This window comes from Podarcis vaucheri (assembly GCF_965113315.1).
Source record: "Podarcis vaucheri genome assembly, chromosome: 1".
NCBI lineage: Eukaryota > Metazoa > Chordata > Lepidosauria > Squamata > Lacertidae > Podarcis > Podarcis vaucheri.
Genome location: NC_138759.1, coordinates 50,566,361 through 50,585,685, shown reverse-complemented (window position 1 = coordinate 50,585,685; position 19,325 = coordinate 50,566,361). Strand labels below are relative to the sequence as shown.

General features: G+C 40.0%; 1 protein-coding gene across 21 annotated transcripts in view; it reads left to right on the top strand.

The window, feature by feature from the left end:
- Positions 1 to 19,325, top strand: part of GPHN (gephyrin) — a 241,340-nt gene that overhangs the window by 214,272 nt on the left and 7,743 nt on the right. For 11 of the 21 annotated variants that reach the window (XM_082224550.1, XM_082224545.1, XM_082224543.1 and 8 more), the window contains 3 exons: positions 16,578 to 16,665; positions 17,822 to 17,895; positions 18,659 to 18,723. In XM_082224550.1, coding sequence (XP_082080676.1) covers positions 16,578 to 16,665; positions 17,822 to 17,895; positions 18,659 to 18,723 — 227 coding nt within the window. Of the gene's footprint in view, positions 1 to 13,395; positions 13,429 to 16,577; positions 16,666 to 17,821; positions 17,896 to 18,658; positions 18,724 to 19,325 lie in introns of all 21 variants that reach the window. The other 10 variants (XM_082224534.1, XM_082224553.1, XM_082224548.1 and 7 more) reach the window with 1 other exon arrangement.

Genomic DNA, 19,325 nt, shown 5'->3' with positions numbered 1-19,325 from the left:
TAAGCCTATTCTAGGTAGAAAACAGAAAATGTAAACAGAAGTAAATTTTCATCAAGTTACAATCAGACCAATCATTTATATACAGTCATGGGGAAAAGAAAGTGCACCTTCTTTGAATTCTGTGGTTTTACATATCAGGACATAATAGCAATCATTTGTTCCTTGGCAGGTCTTAAAATTAGGTAAATGCAACCTCAGATGAACAACAACACATGACATACTACACCGTGTCATGCTTTGTTGTTGTTGTTGTTGTTTAGTCGTTTAGTCGTGTCCGACTCTTCTTGACCCCATGGACCAGAGCACGCCAGGCACTCCTGTCTTCCACTGCCTCCTGCAGTTTGGTCAAACTCATTCTGGTAGCTTCGAGAACACTGTCCAACCATCTCGTCCTCTGTCATCCCCTTCTCCTTGTGCCCTCCATCTTTCCCAACATCAGGGTCTTTTCTAGGGAGTCTTCTCTTCTCATGAGGTGGCAAAAGTACTGGAGCCTCAGCTTCAGGATCTGTCCTTCCAGTGAGCACTCAGGGCTGATTTCCTTAAGAATGGATAGGTTTGATCTTCTTGCAATCCATGGGACTCTCAAGAGTCTCCTCCAGCACCATAATTCAAAAGCATCAATTCTTTGGTGATCAGCCTTCTTTATGGTCCAGCTCTCACTTCCATACATCACTACTGAGAAAAGCTTTTACTATACGGACCTTTGTTGGCAAGGTGTTGTCTCTGCTTTTTAAGCTGCTGTCTAGGGTGTCATGCTTTATTTAACAAAAATAAAGCCAAGATAAATCATGTGTGAAAAACTAAGTACAGTCATACCCTTGTTGACAAACGCCTTGCGACTCAAACATTTTGGCTCCCGAACACTGGAAACCTAGAAGTGAGTGTTTCAGTTTGTGAACATTCTTCTGAACCCAAACGTCCATTTTAGCTGTCCACATTGTATCTGGGGCCAGTCAGCCAATCAGAAGCCACGCTTTGGTTTGCGAACGTTTTGGAAGTTGAATGGACTTCTGGAACAAATTCTGTTCGTCAACCAAGGTACGACTGTACACCCTTACTGCTTCCATAGGAATTAAGAGGCTAAGTAGCAGGCAGGGGTTGCTAATAAAATGTCCTTGCTTAATAGATCATCAGCAAGTGTGGCCATCTCTATAAAAGCTGACGTTTTAGCAGTTTGCTGGTCTGGCGCATTCAGATGTGTTTTAACACAACGCCAAGGAAATGACAACACAATGCTCTTAGAGAAGCTGCCCATGAAATTGGGAAGAGTTCTAAGGTCATCTCCAACCAATTTTAAGTCCATCATTCTACAGTGATAAAGATTATTCAAAAGTGGAAAACATTCAAGACAGTTGCCAATTTTCTCAGGAGTTCAATGTTCATAGAAATTGGGGGGGGGGACATCTCAGGGTGAGTGGGCCAAAATTTCTCCACAACGATGTGGGAGACGTATAAAGTCCTACATAAAACAATTACTTCAAGTTATTGCTGCTAAAGGGAGTTCAACAAGCTATTGAATCATAAGGTGTACTTAGTTTTTCACACATGGCGTTTCCATTTTGGCTTTATTTCTGTTAAATAAATCACGACATGGTGTAGTATGTTATGTGTTGTTGTTCATCTGAGGTTGCATTTACCTAATTTTAAGACCTGCTAAGGAACAAAATGATTGTTATGTCTTCATATGTAAAACCACAGAATTCAAAGAGGGTGCACTTTCTTTTTCCCACGACTGTATTTACATCATTAATTTTGTTGTTGCATTTTTAAAAATTACTTGTATTTCATTTGTTTTGAAGTAAGCTTTCATAACAGAAAAGACCTGCATTGCAGCATGTTTAGTTGAAAAAGTACATGCCATTTTCAACATTACTTCTCAGGGAGCATCTGAAAATCTAGATGGATTTCTGAATACTTATTATAGATTTGTGTCTCCTGAACATAATCTGTCATTATTGTATACCTTTGTTTATTGCTTGTTTACATTTGAAAGTGTGTTCTCATCTGAGCTCTTAAACGCAATAGTTTCCACAGCTTGAGTTTTTCCTGATTATTTGGTCTGCTTTCAGTCAATAATGACTAATGAAAGAACAATCTGTCTAGACATGTCACTGAATATAAAATATGACATTCCAACGTATTTCTTAATACTGAAATTTAAAGAAACCCTGTCTATTAGTTATGGCAGGTGATGACTCATCAGATATTTTTTCACATGATAGTTAACTATACTTATTATTCAGTCTCCATAATGACCCACTTAGACATTAAGCTTTCAACTGTGGAAATATTTTTTGGGGAAAACTATTGTTATTTGTTTGTTTGTTATATTCCAAGTGTTTCAAGAAAACTTCTGGTTTGGGGAATGACATCCTGGGACTATTCATAATATGGTTTTAAATCACTTTATTGGCTGACTTTCAGAAAGGTAGATAGGAATTAAACATGTGTCTCTCTTGGATACATGATGACCGTTGTCATCAGTGAGATAAACAGAATGTTCTGACAAATCTATATTTGTATTTGTAATAGGATTATCATTGCCCAAGATTAAACAGTTTAAACAATTAGTATCAAACTAAAGGTGTCACCAATGCAAGCACTACAAAATTATCTCTTATTTTTAGATATGCTGAATAAGTGCTAAGTATTATACCCATAAGCCTTAAGTCTATAAGGCTACAATCCTAAAAAAGGCTTGGGAGTAAATAGCATTGAACATGGTGACATCTTTTGAAACTTCCTTAGGGGGGCAGGCCTTAAGCAGCTCTTGGAATGCTAACAGTTTATAACCAATAAAACATTATTATTATTATTATTATTATTATTATTATTATTATTATTATTATCCCAGCCTATCACTATAAATCTCTCTTATATGTTTGGTGAATAAGTTGGCACACATATAGTTGAATACATTTATCATAGACAAGATTCTTTATAAATCACCCTTATTTTTTTAAAGAAGATCAGCAATTGTTTCTAAGGCTGTGATCTTAAGCACACTTCTTGAGTAAGCATCATTTGGGTTGGGCCACGAGTCCACAATTGTAGAATCCCTTATCTTCAAAATCAGATTCTCCCATATCAATCACATCTTAGTATATTTATACCATTAAAATTATTAACTCCATTTTGAATATTTTGTTATTGAAAATAAAATCTATTAAAAATAAATCTCTGTATTAAGACGGTGGCCCAGTTTCCATGTCTATCATGCTTAATAGTTGTTATGAAATGTGCAGTTTGCACACTAGCCTGAAATTCTCACATGCAAGGAATCTTTTGACATTGAGACAAGCAGCTATTGCATTAAGCTAATCTGTTAGGTGCTGGTTATAAATCAAAAAAGGATAGTTTTAGCAGTAAAATACATAAAAGTCTTGTATTCTCCTTTAGTCTATTCTTTTTAATCATGAATATATGTCAGTCTCTAGACATTTGGAAATTCGAAATACAATATTCAATAACTTATCTGCATGAAATACAAGCCGCCACTGTTTCCGGCTGTTTAGTGACTTCTGAGAGCATGACTAATGTACACAGGACACTCATTTTGTCTTTTTGCTTAACTTGACCTCTTTATATGGTGTAGTGTAATTACACTCAAAGCATTAAATTATTTTGGAGGATGGTTAACATGAAGCACTTCATTTGTATCTGAAACAAGTGCTTGAAGCAAACAGTTGAAAGTGCTTATTTTAGAATGTGAAAACAGAAAATAATTTCAACTTTTATTATTTATTTTGATTTTATCAATAAGAGTACTTCTGTATTGTTAAGGAACATATCAGGCATGTTAATCGTCTGTGCCACTGAAAGTAAACAATTCCATCAAGAGCCACAAGCTAGAGATTCAACTAGCAGGCAGTCAAATGCCACCCTAGCTTTCTCCATTAGTATATGCCTTTCTCAAGCTCACTGAATCACTTAAAATATGATTGAGAGTTGTTCCCCCCAACAAACACACATCTCTTTCCTTATTAACTACAAACACCATATGCATGCAACCACAGGCCCCATGGAACCCTTGGCTGCAAAAGCTTCCTTCCCCTCACCTCTTGCTGCAAAATATCACGGCCTAATATCAGTATAAGGGCAGCATTCTTGGCTGCATCGGGATCACTAGGAAGTAGAGGCTTTAATGTCCTCACTGCCACAAGGAATCCCAGTGCAGTTTTGCATCTCCCAGACCTCTGTGTACCCCATGGCTCATCTGATAGGCTTTCTCACTCTCCTACATTACCTCCTCTCCTGAACCATAATCTCACCAGTTGCTTTCTGTTCCACGAACACTGGCTGGAGAGGGTGGAGGAATGACTTGTAGGGATCAAGAATCCAAGGGATCTTGGAGCTTGAGAGGGGAAAGGAGTAAGGAAGTTGGTAAAAAGCTTTGGGCTTGCACATTTCCTCTCCACAAGCTCTCAGGTTTCCTCACATGGACTCTGGTTTGCAGTTGTCTACTATGCCTCCCCCACCCTTCCCTAGATAAAGCAATGAAGGCAAGGAGGTCACATTTAGAATTTTCTTTTTATTGAAACTCTGAGAAAATGTAGTATTAAACTTTGATTATTAATTATAATAGCTGGAGCAGCCCTGAATGCTTCTCTGTCTATTTTAAGGGGAAGAGCCATGACTCAAAGCAGTGCTGTGGCTCAATGATAGAGTGTTTGCTTTACATGCGGAAGATCTCAGGTTTAATCCGCAGAAGCTCCAAGCAGGCCTGGGAGAGACCCCCCCAGTCTGAAACACTGGAGAGCTGCTGTCACTCAGTGTAGACAAAGTTAAGCTTTTGCAAGCTGTGAAATTGCTGAAGTGGCAGAAGCTGTTTAGAGACAGAACTCCTAATAATTTTTAAAAGTGAAGCAGGAAAAGCTTCAACATTCAGAATGCCACTTACAAGAAGAGAAAAGAGAGAGGCAGAAGGAGGGGAAGAGGTGGGATAAAGAAGGAGAACTTCAGGGTCCTTGCTTACTGTGGATATTCTTAAGCAGATGATGACAGAGCTAACAAAGTTTATTAACAGAAAAATAGAGGTTTTAGAGGAAAAAACAGATTAAAAATTGACAAGATTAAAAGGAGTAAATGAAATGAGGAATGAAACTAAACAAGCAATGGTTGAAATGGGAAACGGGATCAAAAATGACATGGTGGATCTAAATCAGTGTTTCCCAACCTTTTTTGGGCAAAGGCACACTTGTCTCATGAAAAAAATCTCGAGGCACACCACGTTACAGCCCCGTGACGTCAGCGCGCAGCGTCACGCCGGGAGGGAGGCACAAAGGAGGGGGGAGGGCGAGCGGAGGCAGCGGCGAGCCCCGTTCCTCCCCATCCGCCCCTTTCCGTGCAAGGAGCGCGAACAGGTGTGAGAAGGGGGTCAAACCTGCGGGCCGGCGCCGGGGAACCTCCAAGCTTTGGGGGTGGGTGGGGGGAGGCGGCAGCAAAGCGAGGCAGGAAGGAGAGCGCGGCTTGGCTGGGTGAGCTTTGGCAGGGGCAGGGAATGAGAGCCGCGAGGCGGGCGCTGCAGACGGAGGCGCTGCCCGCCGAGCTCGCAGGCAGGCAGGCAGGCAGACGGCGAGAGCCCCGCGCTGGGCGGCCTCTCCTCACCGCCGCCGCTCCGCATCTCGCCGCCCGACTCGCCCGCCTCCCTCCGGGGACGGTGCCCCAATCGAAAATTTGACTTTTTTTAAAAAAAAATCTTTCGAATTTTTTGATTTTTCCCACGGCACACCAGGCAACATCTCGCGGCACACTAGTGTGCCGCAGAACAGTGGTTGAAAAACACTGATCTAAATGACAAAGGACTGAAAAATGAAACTATGGTAGGGCTGAGAGATGAAGCTATGGCAAATGTAGAAGGAACATCTGATGAAATGGAAGAACCTACTATACAAGTGTATGGAGAAATGAAGCAACCAAATGATAAAGCTGAAATTTTGGAAAACAAAAATGAAGTTATATGGATAAGATAAGGTTGAAAAAAACGTAAATACGACAGGAAGTAGAAATTGGATACAGAACATAGTCCGGACCAATGGATATGGAATACTGCATCAATGTATGTTCACAGTGGAGAGACTCCTATGCCCTCAGAATGGGAAAGAGTTACCATTATTTAATATGGAGGCATGGTTGCTGCAATTGTTGAAGGCCAAGGTGATACTGTTAATTAGAGAAAAACTATTGCTGACATTTATCAATATTAATTGGGAACCAGTTTTGGACATTTTGCATGAAAAGGAAGATGAACGCATAATATTTGGGTTTGAAGATTGGAAAAATACTAGATCATGGAAAATGGAATAGTTAGATATTGTTGTGGAGTGAAAGTTTTGAATAATTCTTTTTATGTAACTGACAGAAGGAAAATCAGAAGCCCTTTTCTTTTCCCTTTCTTTTCTCTTTTCTCTATTCTTCTTTCATTCTTTCTTCCCCCCATTTAACTTGTTGTATCAAAAAAGTTTTAATTAAAAAAAATTATGCATAAAAAATAACTCAGTATAAGGCAGCTTCCTATGTTTTTGTGATAAGAGCATCACTTCCCATTCCTTGTAAGAGGGTGGGGGTGTTTTAGCACACAGCCCAAACAGATTACCCCTAAGGCAATTGAGCCCTCCAAGGAAAATGGTTGCCCACCATACTGAGCGTAGAATTCTAACTTTCATCTCCCATAATACTCATTAAATCATTTTCTTTAATATTCCACTGCTACATAGCCTATAGATATATAGAGTCTGTTTATTTAATACCTTTATATATTGGCTTTATTCTAAAACACTCAAAGTAGTATGCCATTAAAAATAATAGCTTACACTGTAAGACACATAACAAAAGAAAAAGGAAAGGAATAGGCAAATACACAAACGTAGGCACCAATTCTTAAGTTCCCTTCCCTTTTTTAGATGATTGGAAGTATTTTCTAAAAGTTATTCCCTGCGAAACTGGGGGCCGGGTGGGCAAGGAATGGCCTCTTCTGATGCAGCCTGGTAGATTGGCTGTGGATGGAGACAATGTTGGGAGCTGAGGAGTCAAATGTTGCCAATGGATGGGACTTCAGTTAGCTTTTTCCTCTTATTAAGCCATTTGATGATACAGTTATGTAAATGATCACACAAATGAAATGTTAGTTGTTTTAGCCCTTTGGTGAGTATGAAACAATGATGAGCATGGGCAACCCATCCCATTTCGCCACCTGAAGAAAACAGGAGGTTGCTGCCTCCGGCTCCACTCCTGTGCTGAAGCTGGAGTTCTGCTGCTACCACCACTTCTCCTCATTTTTCTGGTGCTGGGGGTGAGGGTGGGAGCTCCAGCACTACCCATGATGCCTCCTGCCCCCCCCCCATTGCCAGAGAGGTGAAGAAAGGCAGTTGCAGCAGCGAGAGCTCACTGCTTCTCCAGTGGCAGTGGCAACCAGTAGGCACAGCAGTGGGGTACGCCATCTCAGGATCATGACACCTGATGCAATCGCCTTGGTGTGTCTAACAGTAACTCCAGCTCTGACAGTGAAATGCTAATAATAATAATAATAATAATAATAATAATAATAATAATAATTTATTATTTATTATTTATACCCCGCCCATCTGGCTGGGCCTCCCCAGCCACTCTGGGCGGCTTCCATAAAAACCAAAAATACAGTAAAATAATGCTTAATATTCATTACGTCTCCGAAAGACTTGAAGAAAAGGATGAAGATAGAAATGTGGGAGAGGTGATATTTGAACATCTGCCCCATTTGCTCTGAATTTTTCTCCTTCTGTAGAATTGCTTGGAGTCTTTGTTTCCGTTCCTTCATCTTAGACTAAACTGATAGTAGCAACTGAGTTCTGATAAGTAAGTTAATTTTTCTAGATTTAGACACTGACCTTGGTTTGGTATTGTAGACTCCTAACATGTTCTCTGTAGGCCTCATGTGCACTATTACCATAGTGTAAAATGGCTAATTAAGGGGATCTCTAGCTCCAGGTTTGAGGTAAAATCTTCAAAGTGAAATTGGTTGATGAATTAAATTGTAAGAATCATTGCATTTTCAAATATTAATATAATAAATATGGGAAAAGTGACTTGCAGTAATTGAGAGATTCAGCTGGGTAAAAAGATTAGTGGAGAAGAGAACACTGTACGAGTGATCCATGGAGTACATTATGATCTATAGAGAATCGAGTTGGAACAGGACTGTGATAATTCAGTCCCCAGTGCTAAATCCTGTCATGCCATATTGCTTAATTTTGACTTCATATTAACTGTATATTTCAGAGTGATGATATAATGAGAAGGCTAACAGAGATGGTTGCCAGTTTTAATGAACAAGTGACAGAAAAAAATTCATAAGGGATCAATAAAGCATAGTCTAGCAAAGAGAGGTATTAAATTGAAGGTCGAGTAAAACTCTACTGGAAATTCAGTTAAAACAGTCTCCTTAAATGCTCATTGGCTTATTGGATGAGGACTTTTGAGGTGTTTCATTTTAATTAGTACCTTTAAGATTGTAAACTTGTGCCTGGGCTACCTGACTGCTGGTAGAGAGTCAGGATTGAAATGACATCACTATATATGGAGAGAGAGAGAGAGGGAGAGAGAGAGAGAGAGAGAGAGATTTCTATATCACCCTTCAAAAAATGATCACAGGGCAGTTTGCAAAAAAAAAAAAGCAAAATACATAATGAACAAAACATTAAAGTCATTATCCTAAATTATATAAATAACATATTTAGCAACAGCATAAAAATGACTTAGCCCATGTCTCTAATAGTCTGACAAAAAATGTTGACTATCTCCCATGCTGGCATACTGGACTCAGGTGGGATTAGCTCAAGGCAGTTGCCTCACCAGAACCTTCATAGGTGGTATTCCCAGAAGCTGCTTCAGTTTTAAGTTCCTGCCCGGGGCAAGACTCACTTCCATAGAGAGATTGTTTCAGAGACATGGAGCCACCCCTAAAAAGGTATTCCCATGCCCCCTCCACTATATGTCTCATTTAATGCTGGGATCACCAGGAGACCCCCTCCTACTGATCTTAACGTGCAGGCAGATTGCTATGGGAGAAGGCATTCACTCAGATATTTGGGTCACAGGCCATTCACAGCTTTAAATGTCAACTTGTATTGTATTGGATACGGATACTGGATACTGGATATTGACAACCAATGTACTGTAGATGTTTGAGGACAGAAGCTATATGCTAATGGTTCACTGCTTCCAGCAGCACCCTAGCTACTGTAGTTGCAACTTCCAGATTGTCTTCAAGGGCAATCCTACATAAAGTGCACTGCAGTAATCCATCCTAGAGGTTACTAGAGTATGGATAACTATAGCCACACTATACCTTTCCAAAGAAAGCCGTACTAGATTCTTTCAGACTGAAAGAACCTTGTGAACCTTTCTGAAAGTAGCACTCCTTTCCTACCTATGGATTTGCTCCACACAGAAAAATAGTATGTCATGGAGAAAGCTAGGTGAAAACCTTTTTGCCTCATATTTAATTTTCTACAGAACGGAAGTAATTTGTTATAGAGGAGCAGGCAATCATGTGAGCCCCCACCTATAGTCAAAAGTTATCCAGTCCAGAAACAGATTTTACCATTTTAAATGCAATTGGCCCTAATAAAATAATGTATGCAATCAAGATGTTCTGTACTGCTGATGAAGTTTTCCAAGCAGATTCTACCAAGTATTGAGCATTAATTTTTGGATTATTTTAATATCACTTATATAATCAGTTAGTAATCAATCTGTTCATTAAGTGATTTCCATCCCGTTAGTTTTAAAGTGGTGAAAAACAAGAGTGTCACTTCCAGAAGGACTCGTAAGACTTTTCCAATCTGAAATAATCTAATATTTCTGTGATTATGTCATTGTATCAGTTTGTTTTAAATATATATATATATACTGCTGGCTTTGTTATGCTGCAAATTAGTTACAAAATTGATCTGCCATCTGCTGCATAGTAATTTTGTCTACAGATTAAGGGTAGAACAATGGAGCAATTAGATGTTTGCGATGCTTCTTGGATTGGCAAAGGTAACAGAGATCATAACAGATTCAGAAGCATTTTAGGCACAGGCATAGCACAGTGAGCTCAGTACAGTCATACCTCGGGTTACAGACACTTCAGGTTGTGCGTTTTCGGGTTGCGCACCGTGCCAAACCCGGAAGTACCGGAACAGGTTACTTCCGGGTTTTGGCACTCGCACATGCGCAGAAGCACTAAATTGCGCTTTGCGCATGCACAAAAGCGCCAAATCGCAACCCACGCGTGCACAGACGCAGCGCTGCAGGTTGCGAACGATGCAGGTTGCAAACGTGCCTCCCGCACGGATCACGTTCGTAACCCGAGCGTCCGCTGTACTTTGCTTCCTTATATCAATATGATGAAAGCAATGATTTCTAATTATCCAGAGAAAGCTTGATTCTGTGCTTAACTGGCAACATGCATAGTTCCATAAAACACACATATTCCTTATAGAGCATATATTATTGTCAACAGTATCTTAAATAAAAAGATACAGAGCCTGATGTGTAAATCATTATCATTCTGCTCTTATTATCTATCGCAAGAATTGTATTCTGTTGAATAATCACTGATGTTTCTCTGTGGAAATTGACAGTTTAAGATGGCGTAGGGGAGAGTTAACATTCTGTAGAATGACAACAAACGTGTAGAAGGTTTATCTGTACCGAATTATTTGATTCCAGGATAGTCATCATAGCACTTTCTTCTCAAGATAGCTGCATGTGGATAATACAAAATGATCCTAGACATAGGGTTGAGTCAAAGAGGCACCTGTTTTTGCCTTCCCTTCCACCTGTTTTGGAATTTAGAAGAAGAGAGCTTCTACCCTTCTACTGTTAGCTAACAGAGGAAGACAGAACTAGTTAGAAGGCTTCCACAAGTACTGTAGAAGAAGAAGAGTTTGGATTTGATATCTCACTTTATCACTACCCTAAGGAGTCGCAAAGCGGGTAACAATCTCCTTTCCCTTCCTCCCCCACAACAAACACTCTGTGAGGTGAGTGGGGCTGAGAGACTTCACAGAAGTGTGACTAGCCCAAGGTCACCCAGCAGCCGCATGTGGAGGAGCGGAGACGCGAACCCGGTTCACCAGATTACGAGTCCATAGCTCTTAACCACTACGCCACACTGTAGCTCACCCCCTTGTTTTTTTCTGTACTCTCAGAAAGCAGCTGTGCCTCACCTGGCAGCAACTGCTCTTCGATCTTTGGCAAATGCTGTTTCCAGAGTGAGGTACTGCTAGTGCCACCAAGGACAACAAAGGGTCAGTATGTGGCAGCTCCTCCATTTCTCCAGGAGGTCAGGGAAACACAAAGAGGTTTCAGTCTAGAAAACTGCTTCAGCCAGCCCCTGGCCTGGCCTGGCTAATTTTCCTTCTGGAGAAGGCAAAGTGGGGTACATGTTTCCTTATAAAGGAAGTAATGTGTGAATATCTCTTAAGTTCTTCAGATAGGAAATATTTGAGCATAGATATGTTCTTTTATGAACTGCACTGGCAGGAATCATCTGTCAAGTCCTTTATGGGAACTTTTTAAAGACAATCCGAAAAACATCTTCCTCAAGTTAGCAGGTAATAAAATGTGTGATACTGTACAAGATTTCTTCACATGTTGTATTTTCAAGGGAATTTCTCCAGAGTAACAGTTGTCTTATCTCCCAATGTGGAAGGCATGAGCAACCCTTGCCCATGAGGGAGGGAGATAAAGCTTAAATTGAGGGTTGCAATCTTAAAAGCACCATTAATTGCACTGAGGAAAATTTCAGTGATATGTTTGATTACCCTGGATTTTCCTTGGATGTTTGTAGTAGTTTTCACTCTACTGGCAGGCAAAAACCTTTTAATTTAAAGAGATTAAGCCTGTTAGGCTTAAGTTGTTGTCTTTTCATTTGTATTTCTAATTTAATTATGGTTGGTATCCAACATTAGTCATACTCCGAGTGAAGTGTTGAAATGAATGGACAGGACTAACTTAGGCCCATTAATTTCATTAATTTTACTTTGCATAAAACTTAATTGGATGCATCCCTGTTTTTAACTAGTTGCTGTTATCTAACTTCATTGTCATTTTGTTTACTCGTTTGTGGATTAGTGTGGGAGGTTTTAATTATGGATTTTACAATTAGCTCTCTTTGGGATTTTTAATGGAAAGATTGATTATAAAGATTATGAATAAGTATAACGATCCACAGGAATATTTTGTTTACCTATTGATACAATACGTACACCTATCTTGTTATTTATCCATGTTCCTGTTGGTGTTCCCAATATAGAGGTGTGGCATATGAGATGACTCGCAATTCTTAGCATTCCATATTGGCAGTGACAGTGCAAAAGGAAAGTTAGTGGGAGCTTTTACTAAGCTGTGTGAAAGAGTGTGTTTTCTAGCAAGAACTTCATGAAGGACAGAAAATCACGGATGAGGCACCATAGACTAAAAACTCATTGGGAAAATACATTACATTGGAGCAAAGTTTAAAACCTTAAATCTGCAGTTGGCTATGCTGTGTTGTGTTCTGGTCTGTAACCATCTTTTTTACAACAAGCCTGATAAGCACAGTCAGATTAAAATTTATAAAATTCTTTAAAGGCGTGCACTGCATTCCTGTCTTGTTTGTTTTTACAGTCATGTGAGACAGGTATATCCTGATCATAGCATGGCAATTGCAAATGCTATGCTGACTTATCAGATGCTCTTGTCCATTTTCCATCAATCCAAATCCAGCTTTTTGGTTGTGGTATGACAGATGAAGCAAGAGACAAAATTAATACCTGCTGGGTGCATATGAGCTTGCTAATTTGTCCTGTCTGCTAATGTGAGTAAAACATAACTGTTGTTTGCTTTGTATTAGCTGTATTATAAACCAAAGACTACCAAAAGTTGCATTAGCATTTGGTGTAAAATATATTATATAGACACATGTGGCATATACATTTTAACGTGAAATTGCCAGAATATTTGGGAAAGAGTAGAAAAGTACATATTAGAAATTAACTCTCACAAAGATTATCTGAACCCTATATTAAGTGGGTTAGAATATAAGCATCAAATCCTTTTTTTTAAATTAACTTTGTTTCTTCACATATGACAGCATATTTTTTATCAGATCATTATTCTTTACAAAAGGTTTTCACCAGTTAGCAATGTGTAGATTTTGAGGTGCTTCCAATTATTTTGACTCTCTATAAACCAGTTACTAGCAGGTATGTAGTCAGAAACTTTGTGGCAAGGGGAGCTAAGGATACAGCAAGAGAATTGATGCAGAACAGCCAGAACCTAGGTACACGTTGCCATATATGTTTACAAGTATCTAATTGTATTAAATATTTAAAAAAAACAGTTTCAAATCTTTCAAAGTTTAAAAATATACCTTGTGCTTTTCAGTACCTTTGAACTCATTGGCCAGAACTCTGGAAGGTAGGAGCAGCTAGAATAGTTCCTGCATGCTTTTCCTTATATCTCTGCAAGTAAAGGGGCTAGACTAAAAACAAAAAACCCACAACCTTGAATATATATGTAAAGGGGTCTGGAATTTCCCTAGTGAGGTCAGCTTCCCACATACTCCCTTACAGCTAGGTGCCTGGTTCCTGTGTTCCAGCACACACCATTATGACCAAGTAAGGAAACTTAGAATTGAGCCTATATAGATAAGGGTGTAGGGTCATGTAATTCATCATGGTTCTCACTGAGTTATTTGGACAAGAAAATGGTCAGTAATTTGGGAGAGAGCTAAAGAGGAAGGAATCTGCCCCTGGGGTTGTGGGTGTCAACGTGCAGGTTTAGTCCCCAAGTCACTGATATCCCTGCATATACTGTTTTTCTTTCATCCATGGCTGCCATTCATTCCAGTGGGGAAAACTAAATCACTGCAATGTGTGACAACTTTGCAGTGAGAACACAGCTTGTCCACCATCACTGATACAGTGATGACCCAGCAGGGACGCTTTGGGTGGGAGAAAAATACATCTCTAGGTACAGAACATACAGATTTCTTCCCCATGGTCCTTCTGTGTATTGGCCTTCTCTTAAGACAAATCCTGCCTGTTCCAATGAAGTGTGGCTTGCTACTTTACATATAAACAGGGAGTTCTCGTTGAGCTTTCCGTAGTGATATGCATGTTTATTTTTTGTATGATACAAGAATGACGTATTTCATTACATTTTCTAAACTAAACTCAGTGTACCTGAAGTTACCGATTCAGTCATGCTAGTAGTGGCCAATCGGGCAGCGGAGGCAGAGCACCACTGCTCTCCCAGCTTCCTAGCACAGTGTGCTGCTGGTGCTTACTGGAGTGGCAAGGCCTGGGGAACTCAGTACAGCGCAGCATGGTGGAGCCAATCTGCTGCTTTTGCCATTATGCACCCAGACTACGCAGAGCTTCCCGCACCTTGCACTCCCCTTCTAGTAAGCACCAGCAACATGCTGTGTTTGGAAGTCAGGAGAGCAGCAGCATCCCCCATCCACTGCTACACCTGACACTACTGCACACAGGTTTAATTAAAAATTAAAAATCTCTTGCAATTTTCTCTGAACGTGACTTCTCTAAAGACCTTTCTACTTAATATTAGATCTCCCAATGGATGTTATATTCTATCTTTAACTTCCCTCGTGACATTAGTAGATTTTATTCACTTTGATATATCCAACTGTATTATTTGCATTGTTGTGAGAAGGGCAATTGCATCTATAGAAGATGCTTAGAAATTCTCATACTGTTATTCCTCAGGACATATTCTCCAAAGAGACGTCTCATTCTGTTGGGTGACCCTTCTTTTCTGGAAGACTTTAGTTATAACTTCAATTTCTTCCTCATTTCTTACCACCACTCCAGATCCCTGTGTCATACTTTGAGCACAAGTAACTTGTATCTAGGTGAGAAGGAGAGATACTGGAGATGCACAAAGACCTCCCTTTCCACAGAATGGTCTTATACATTGCCAAGGAAGAAAACAGGGCTCCTATGTGCATAAGTGTAACCAGGGGGTGCAGTTGCCCCCCCCAATCAAGTAAATAAAAATACTTAACTAACTGACCAATTACACTGCATAATGTCTGCCCATCCCCCAATAAATCCTGACTATGCCCATGCCTATGTGGAAGCTGTGCTCACAGTGGGAGTGGATCATTCCCATATTCTTAACATATGCTTATAGGTTTGAACTTTGGGAGTAAATCTTTGCAGGTCTGTTCCTACACAAGAAGGAAACCGTTGTGGGAAAGTGATAGCAGATAATTCTTTCAGTGATGAAGTATGAAATGATATGCAATCTAGATCTTATTTAACAGTTGAGATGTTTGGAGAAACTGTTGCAATTGTCACAACAGTGACTATCATTCATGTTTACATATACACATGTTCATTATGTAGTCTTAACTGTTCATTCATAAGTTACTCTTTATACATTTTCATTGTTTTTTGGTGTTTCTATGATGGTGTTCAAAACATATAACTAACGTTCATAGTTTCTTTTATCTGGAATATGACATAACAGACGATGATACAAATGTGTTCAAAGTTCATAACGTATAAGTTTACAGAGACCAAGACAGTTTCAAGATACCATTTATCAGTGCTAGCTCTAAGATATGGGGCCATCTTGGCCATATGCCTTCTGGGGGTGGGGTGGGGGAGGTCCCTGAACAGGGCTGTAGGCACCTCACTACATCAGTTTGCTTGCATTCTGTCTCTGGGCCCAAACCACATTGCCACCCAGAAGCAGAGAGCTAGGTGACAGGACAATGCTGCCCTATCTCCTCTAATTGCCGCACACATGCTAGGAGAACAGATGATCAGGTAGTAACCAGGTTGAAGGAACCAATTTAGGAAGTCTGCAGTTCACACACACACACACACACACACACACACCTCTGGTGTGGTGAACTTCATAGATGCCCAACTATGCTCTAATCATATGTGACAAGGACCTCCTGAACAGCTAACCCTATCCAGCTGCAGCTGGGGGCTGCACTGGAGTAGGAATGAGAGCTCACAAACAGCAGCACAGTTTGAATCTGGGACAGATTTTGTTAATCACTGTTAGTTTCCAACAGCATTAACTGAGCTGAGACCATTTATAGTTCTGGCATTCATCATGAGTGGTAGAGAATAAAATTTAAAAAATTGGAAAATATGGGGTTTTCATTACCTCTCTGAAAGGTATAAAGGAAATTATTATTATTCTTTCCCTCCCTCCTTTTCTGGCTGCTGCTTAATGTTATCCTGTAGTAGCCCATCCATCTGAATTGTTGTAATGCACTATGTGACTGACTACATTAATATTGCTATATTCAGAATTAGTCTGGACTAGCTTAAATGTATACCAAGATTGCTTGTGCATTCAGTTAACATTTCCGGTACACGAACAAAATATTGTGCCTACTATTACTGTTTCTTGATAGTTTTACTCTTGGAGAATATGTTCTGCCTGCTTAAAAAGATGTGTTTACATTTGGTTGCGTTTTTTGGTTGTTGTTTTTGCAGATATGTATCCCCCTCCCCCCTTTTAAAGTAGTTGGAATGTACAAATTAATGGTCATTAACCTGCTTGCTTTTGTTCTCCTTCAGTCCAGATGATTTACTTAATGCCTTGAATGAGGGTATCAGTCGTGCTGATGTAATCATCACATCAGGAGGTGTGTCCATGGGTGAAAAGGTATGTGCAAAAACTATGTTGAGGCCGGGAAGTTAAGCCAGAGACGAAGCAATAGGAAGAGAAACATATAAACATATTCAGAAATGTTAAGTGCTAATGATAACAGAGGAAATCTGAGCAGGGTCTGGATCTCCTATTGTTGTGGGGAGGCCACTTGAAAGGTTTCCAAATTAAGAAAGAAAAACCCTTATTTTTTTTGCTGTACTCTACTGTACTGAACAGGGTTTCCAGGGTTAAAGGATTTGTTGTTTCTTTTCTTTTCTTGTGTAAGCCACCCTGGAAATATCAATTGGTCATTGAAGGGCAGGTGTAAAATTCAGAAATAAATGTAGAAAAGAAAGGGTAACCATAGTTCACCGCTCCTAGTCTTTTAGATATTCTGTGTCACAGAGAACCAAAGATAGATTGTCTTCTTGTTTAACAGGACAAAGAGCAACAGGGTCATGTGACCCATTGCTAAGCTATTATCACTTCCTACCCCAAACTATTAGATACTGGTAGAATGTTTTTGTGGTCTAAATAGAATTGAAGAAGTGGTGAGATGAGCTTGTGAAGCTGTGCCACATTTTCAATAATTGTTTGGAAAAACCTTTAAATATGGGATAACTCTGGAATACCTCAGTTTTAAGAATGCGGCCACAATTTTAAGAATGTGGCATAAGTAACCCACCTAATTTGAGGATCCCTTTGCATCTCAGTACACCAGGCAAAGGATCATTCTGGTCAGAACTAGCCCACATGGAAAGAATTGACATATTAGTTGTTCTTCCTCTGTTCTGTGGGTGGAAATTAATGTCCATTCTTAATTGGTCTAGTGATTTATCTAGTTAATTTTGATAGTAAACTTCACTCTGACATGCGATTAATTTTGAAACCCCCCCCAAGCGTCAACATCCAACTTCTTAGAATGACAAGTGGGGTTCAGTAATAAAAGATCTATGATTGCCATTTTATTATATTTTATGTGTTTTGATGTATTTGTAATTTTTTGTTGGCTACCTTGAGTGCTGTTTGATAGAAAGGCAGGATTCAAATTTACTTAATAAATAAAACTTCTAGGACTGGACAAGGTGTCATCCTACATATCTTAATTAATACTTTTGAAAAATTAGGTGTTGTAAATACCTTGAAAACTTTGTTTTTATTTTTAAAACAGGACTATCTTAAACAGGTGCTGGACATTGATCTTCACGCTCAGATTCACTTTGGCAGGGTTTTTATGAAACCAGGGTGAGTAATAATTCCCAGTTAGATATGGTCTTGGATAGATAGGCAAAATAGTCCGATCTGGTAGGAGTTTCCTATAATGCCAGCAGACACAGGTTTGGGGCTTTAGGAACATTTTACAACTATGTTGTGTCAGAGGAGAGATCTAAAGGGGGGGGGGGGAGAGAAAAGACCTGTAGGATGAAACCTCCCTCGGCCTGAAAAGTGAGATGAGTGCCGCACCCCATAGTTGCTTTTGACTGGACTTAACCATCCAGGGGTCCTTCACCTTTATCTACCTTCCTCCTGAAACATTCCTTAAGTCTTTTAACCTCACTGCACAGATACAACTCTAAGCCCCTGTCACTTACAGATGTATTGCCAATCAATCACTGTATAAAAAAACCAAAGCAGGATGCATCTTCAGTTTCTCCCCATTACACATCATGATCACATTGAGAGTTTCTCTGCCCCGGCTGCTGTTTGAGGGGACAGGGAAAGTCATATTAACTTTACTACACATATTTTGTTGCACTAAACATTACAGGGGAGATAGGTGAAGGAGACACAGGGCTGCTTCTTTTAACATCCCATGTTATATCTAGTTCTTTTAACTGATTTTGCTATTTATAAACTTGCTTTTAACATTGATTTCTATTGACAATTTTAAGGTATAATTTTATTTTTATAGTTTCGTTAAAAACTGTTCAGAGGGTCTGTTTACAATTAAGTTTTATACAAATTTTGTTAAATAAATAGTTTTAGCAGCTGACTTTTTCCCCCCTAGGTTGCCAACAACCTTTGCAACTTTGGATATTGATGGTGTAAGAAAAATAATATTTGCACTCCCAGGTAAGGTTCGTTGAATTATAATTATAATTGTCCTTCATGGATAACACAAACAAAATCCAAAACAAAATGCAAAGGTTTTTATGTTTGGACCTCTAGTTCTTAAATGAATTACCGTATTTTTCGGACCATAACACGCAGTTTTTCCCCCCTAAAAGACAAAGGGAAATGTGTGTGCGTGTTATGGAGCGAATGCAGGCGGGAGGAGCGCAGCGTGTCTGCCTGCTTGCCTGCTCTATGGCTTTCCAGCAGCCTGTCCTCCCCTCCCCCGTCGCTGGGAAGCCGGCAATGGAGCCTGTCCTCCTCTCCTCCCTCGCTGGGAAGCCCGCAAAACAGCTGAGCGAAGAGTGTCTCCCTGCTTGCCCACTCTATGGCTTTTCTGCAGCCTGTCCTCCTCTCCTCCCTCGCTGGGAAGCCCGCAAAACAGCTGAGCGAAGAGTGTCTCCCTGCTTGCCCCTCTATGGCTTTTCTGCAGCCTGTCCTCCTCTCCTCCCTCGCTGGGAAGCCCGCAAAACAGCTGAGCGAAGAGTGTCTCCCTGCTTGCCCCTCTATGGCTTTTCTGCAGCCTGTCCTCCTCTCCTCCCTCGCTGGGAAGCCCGCAAAAC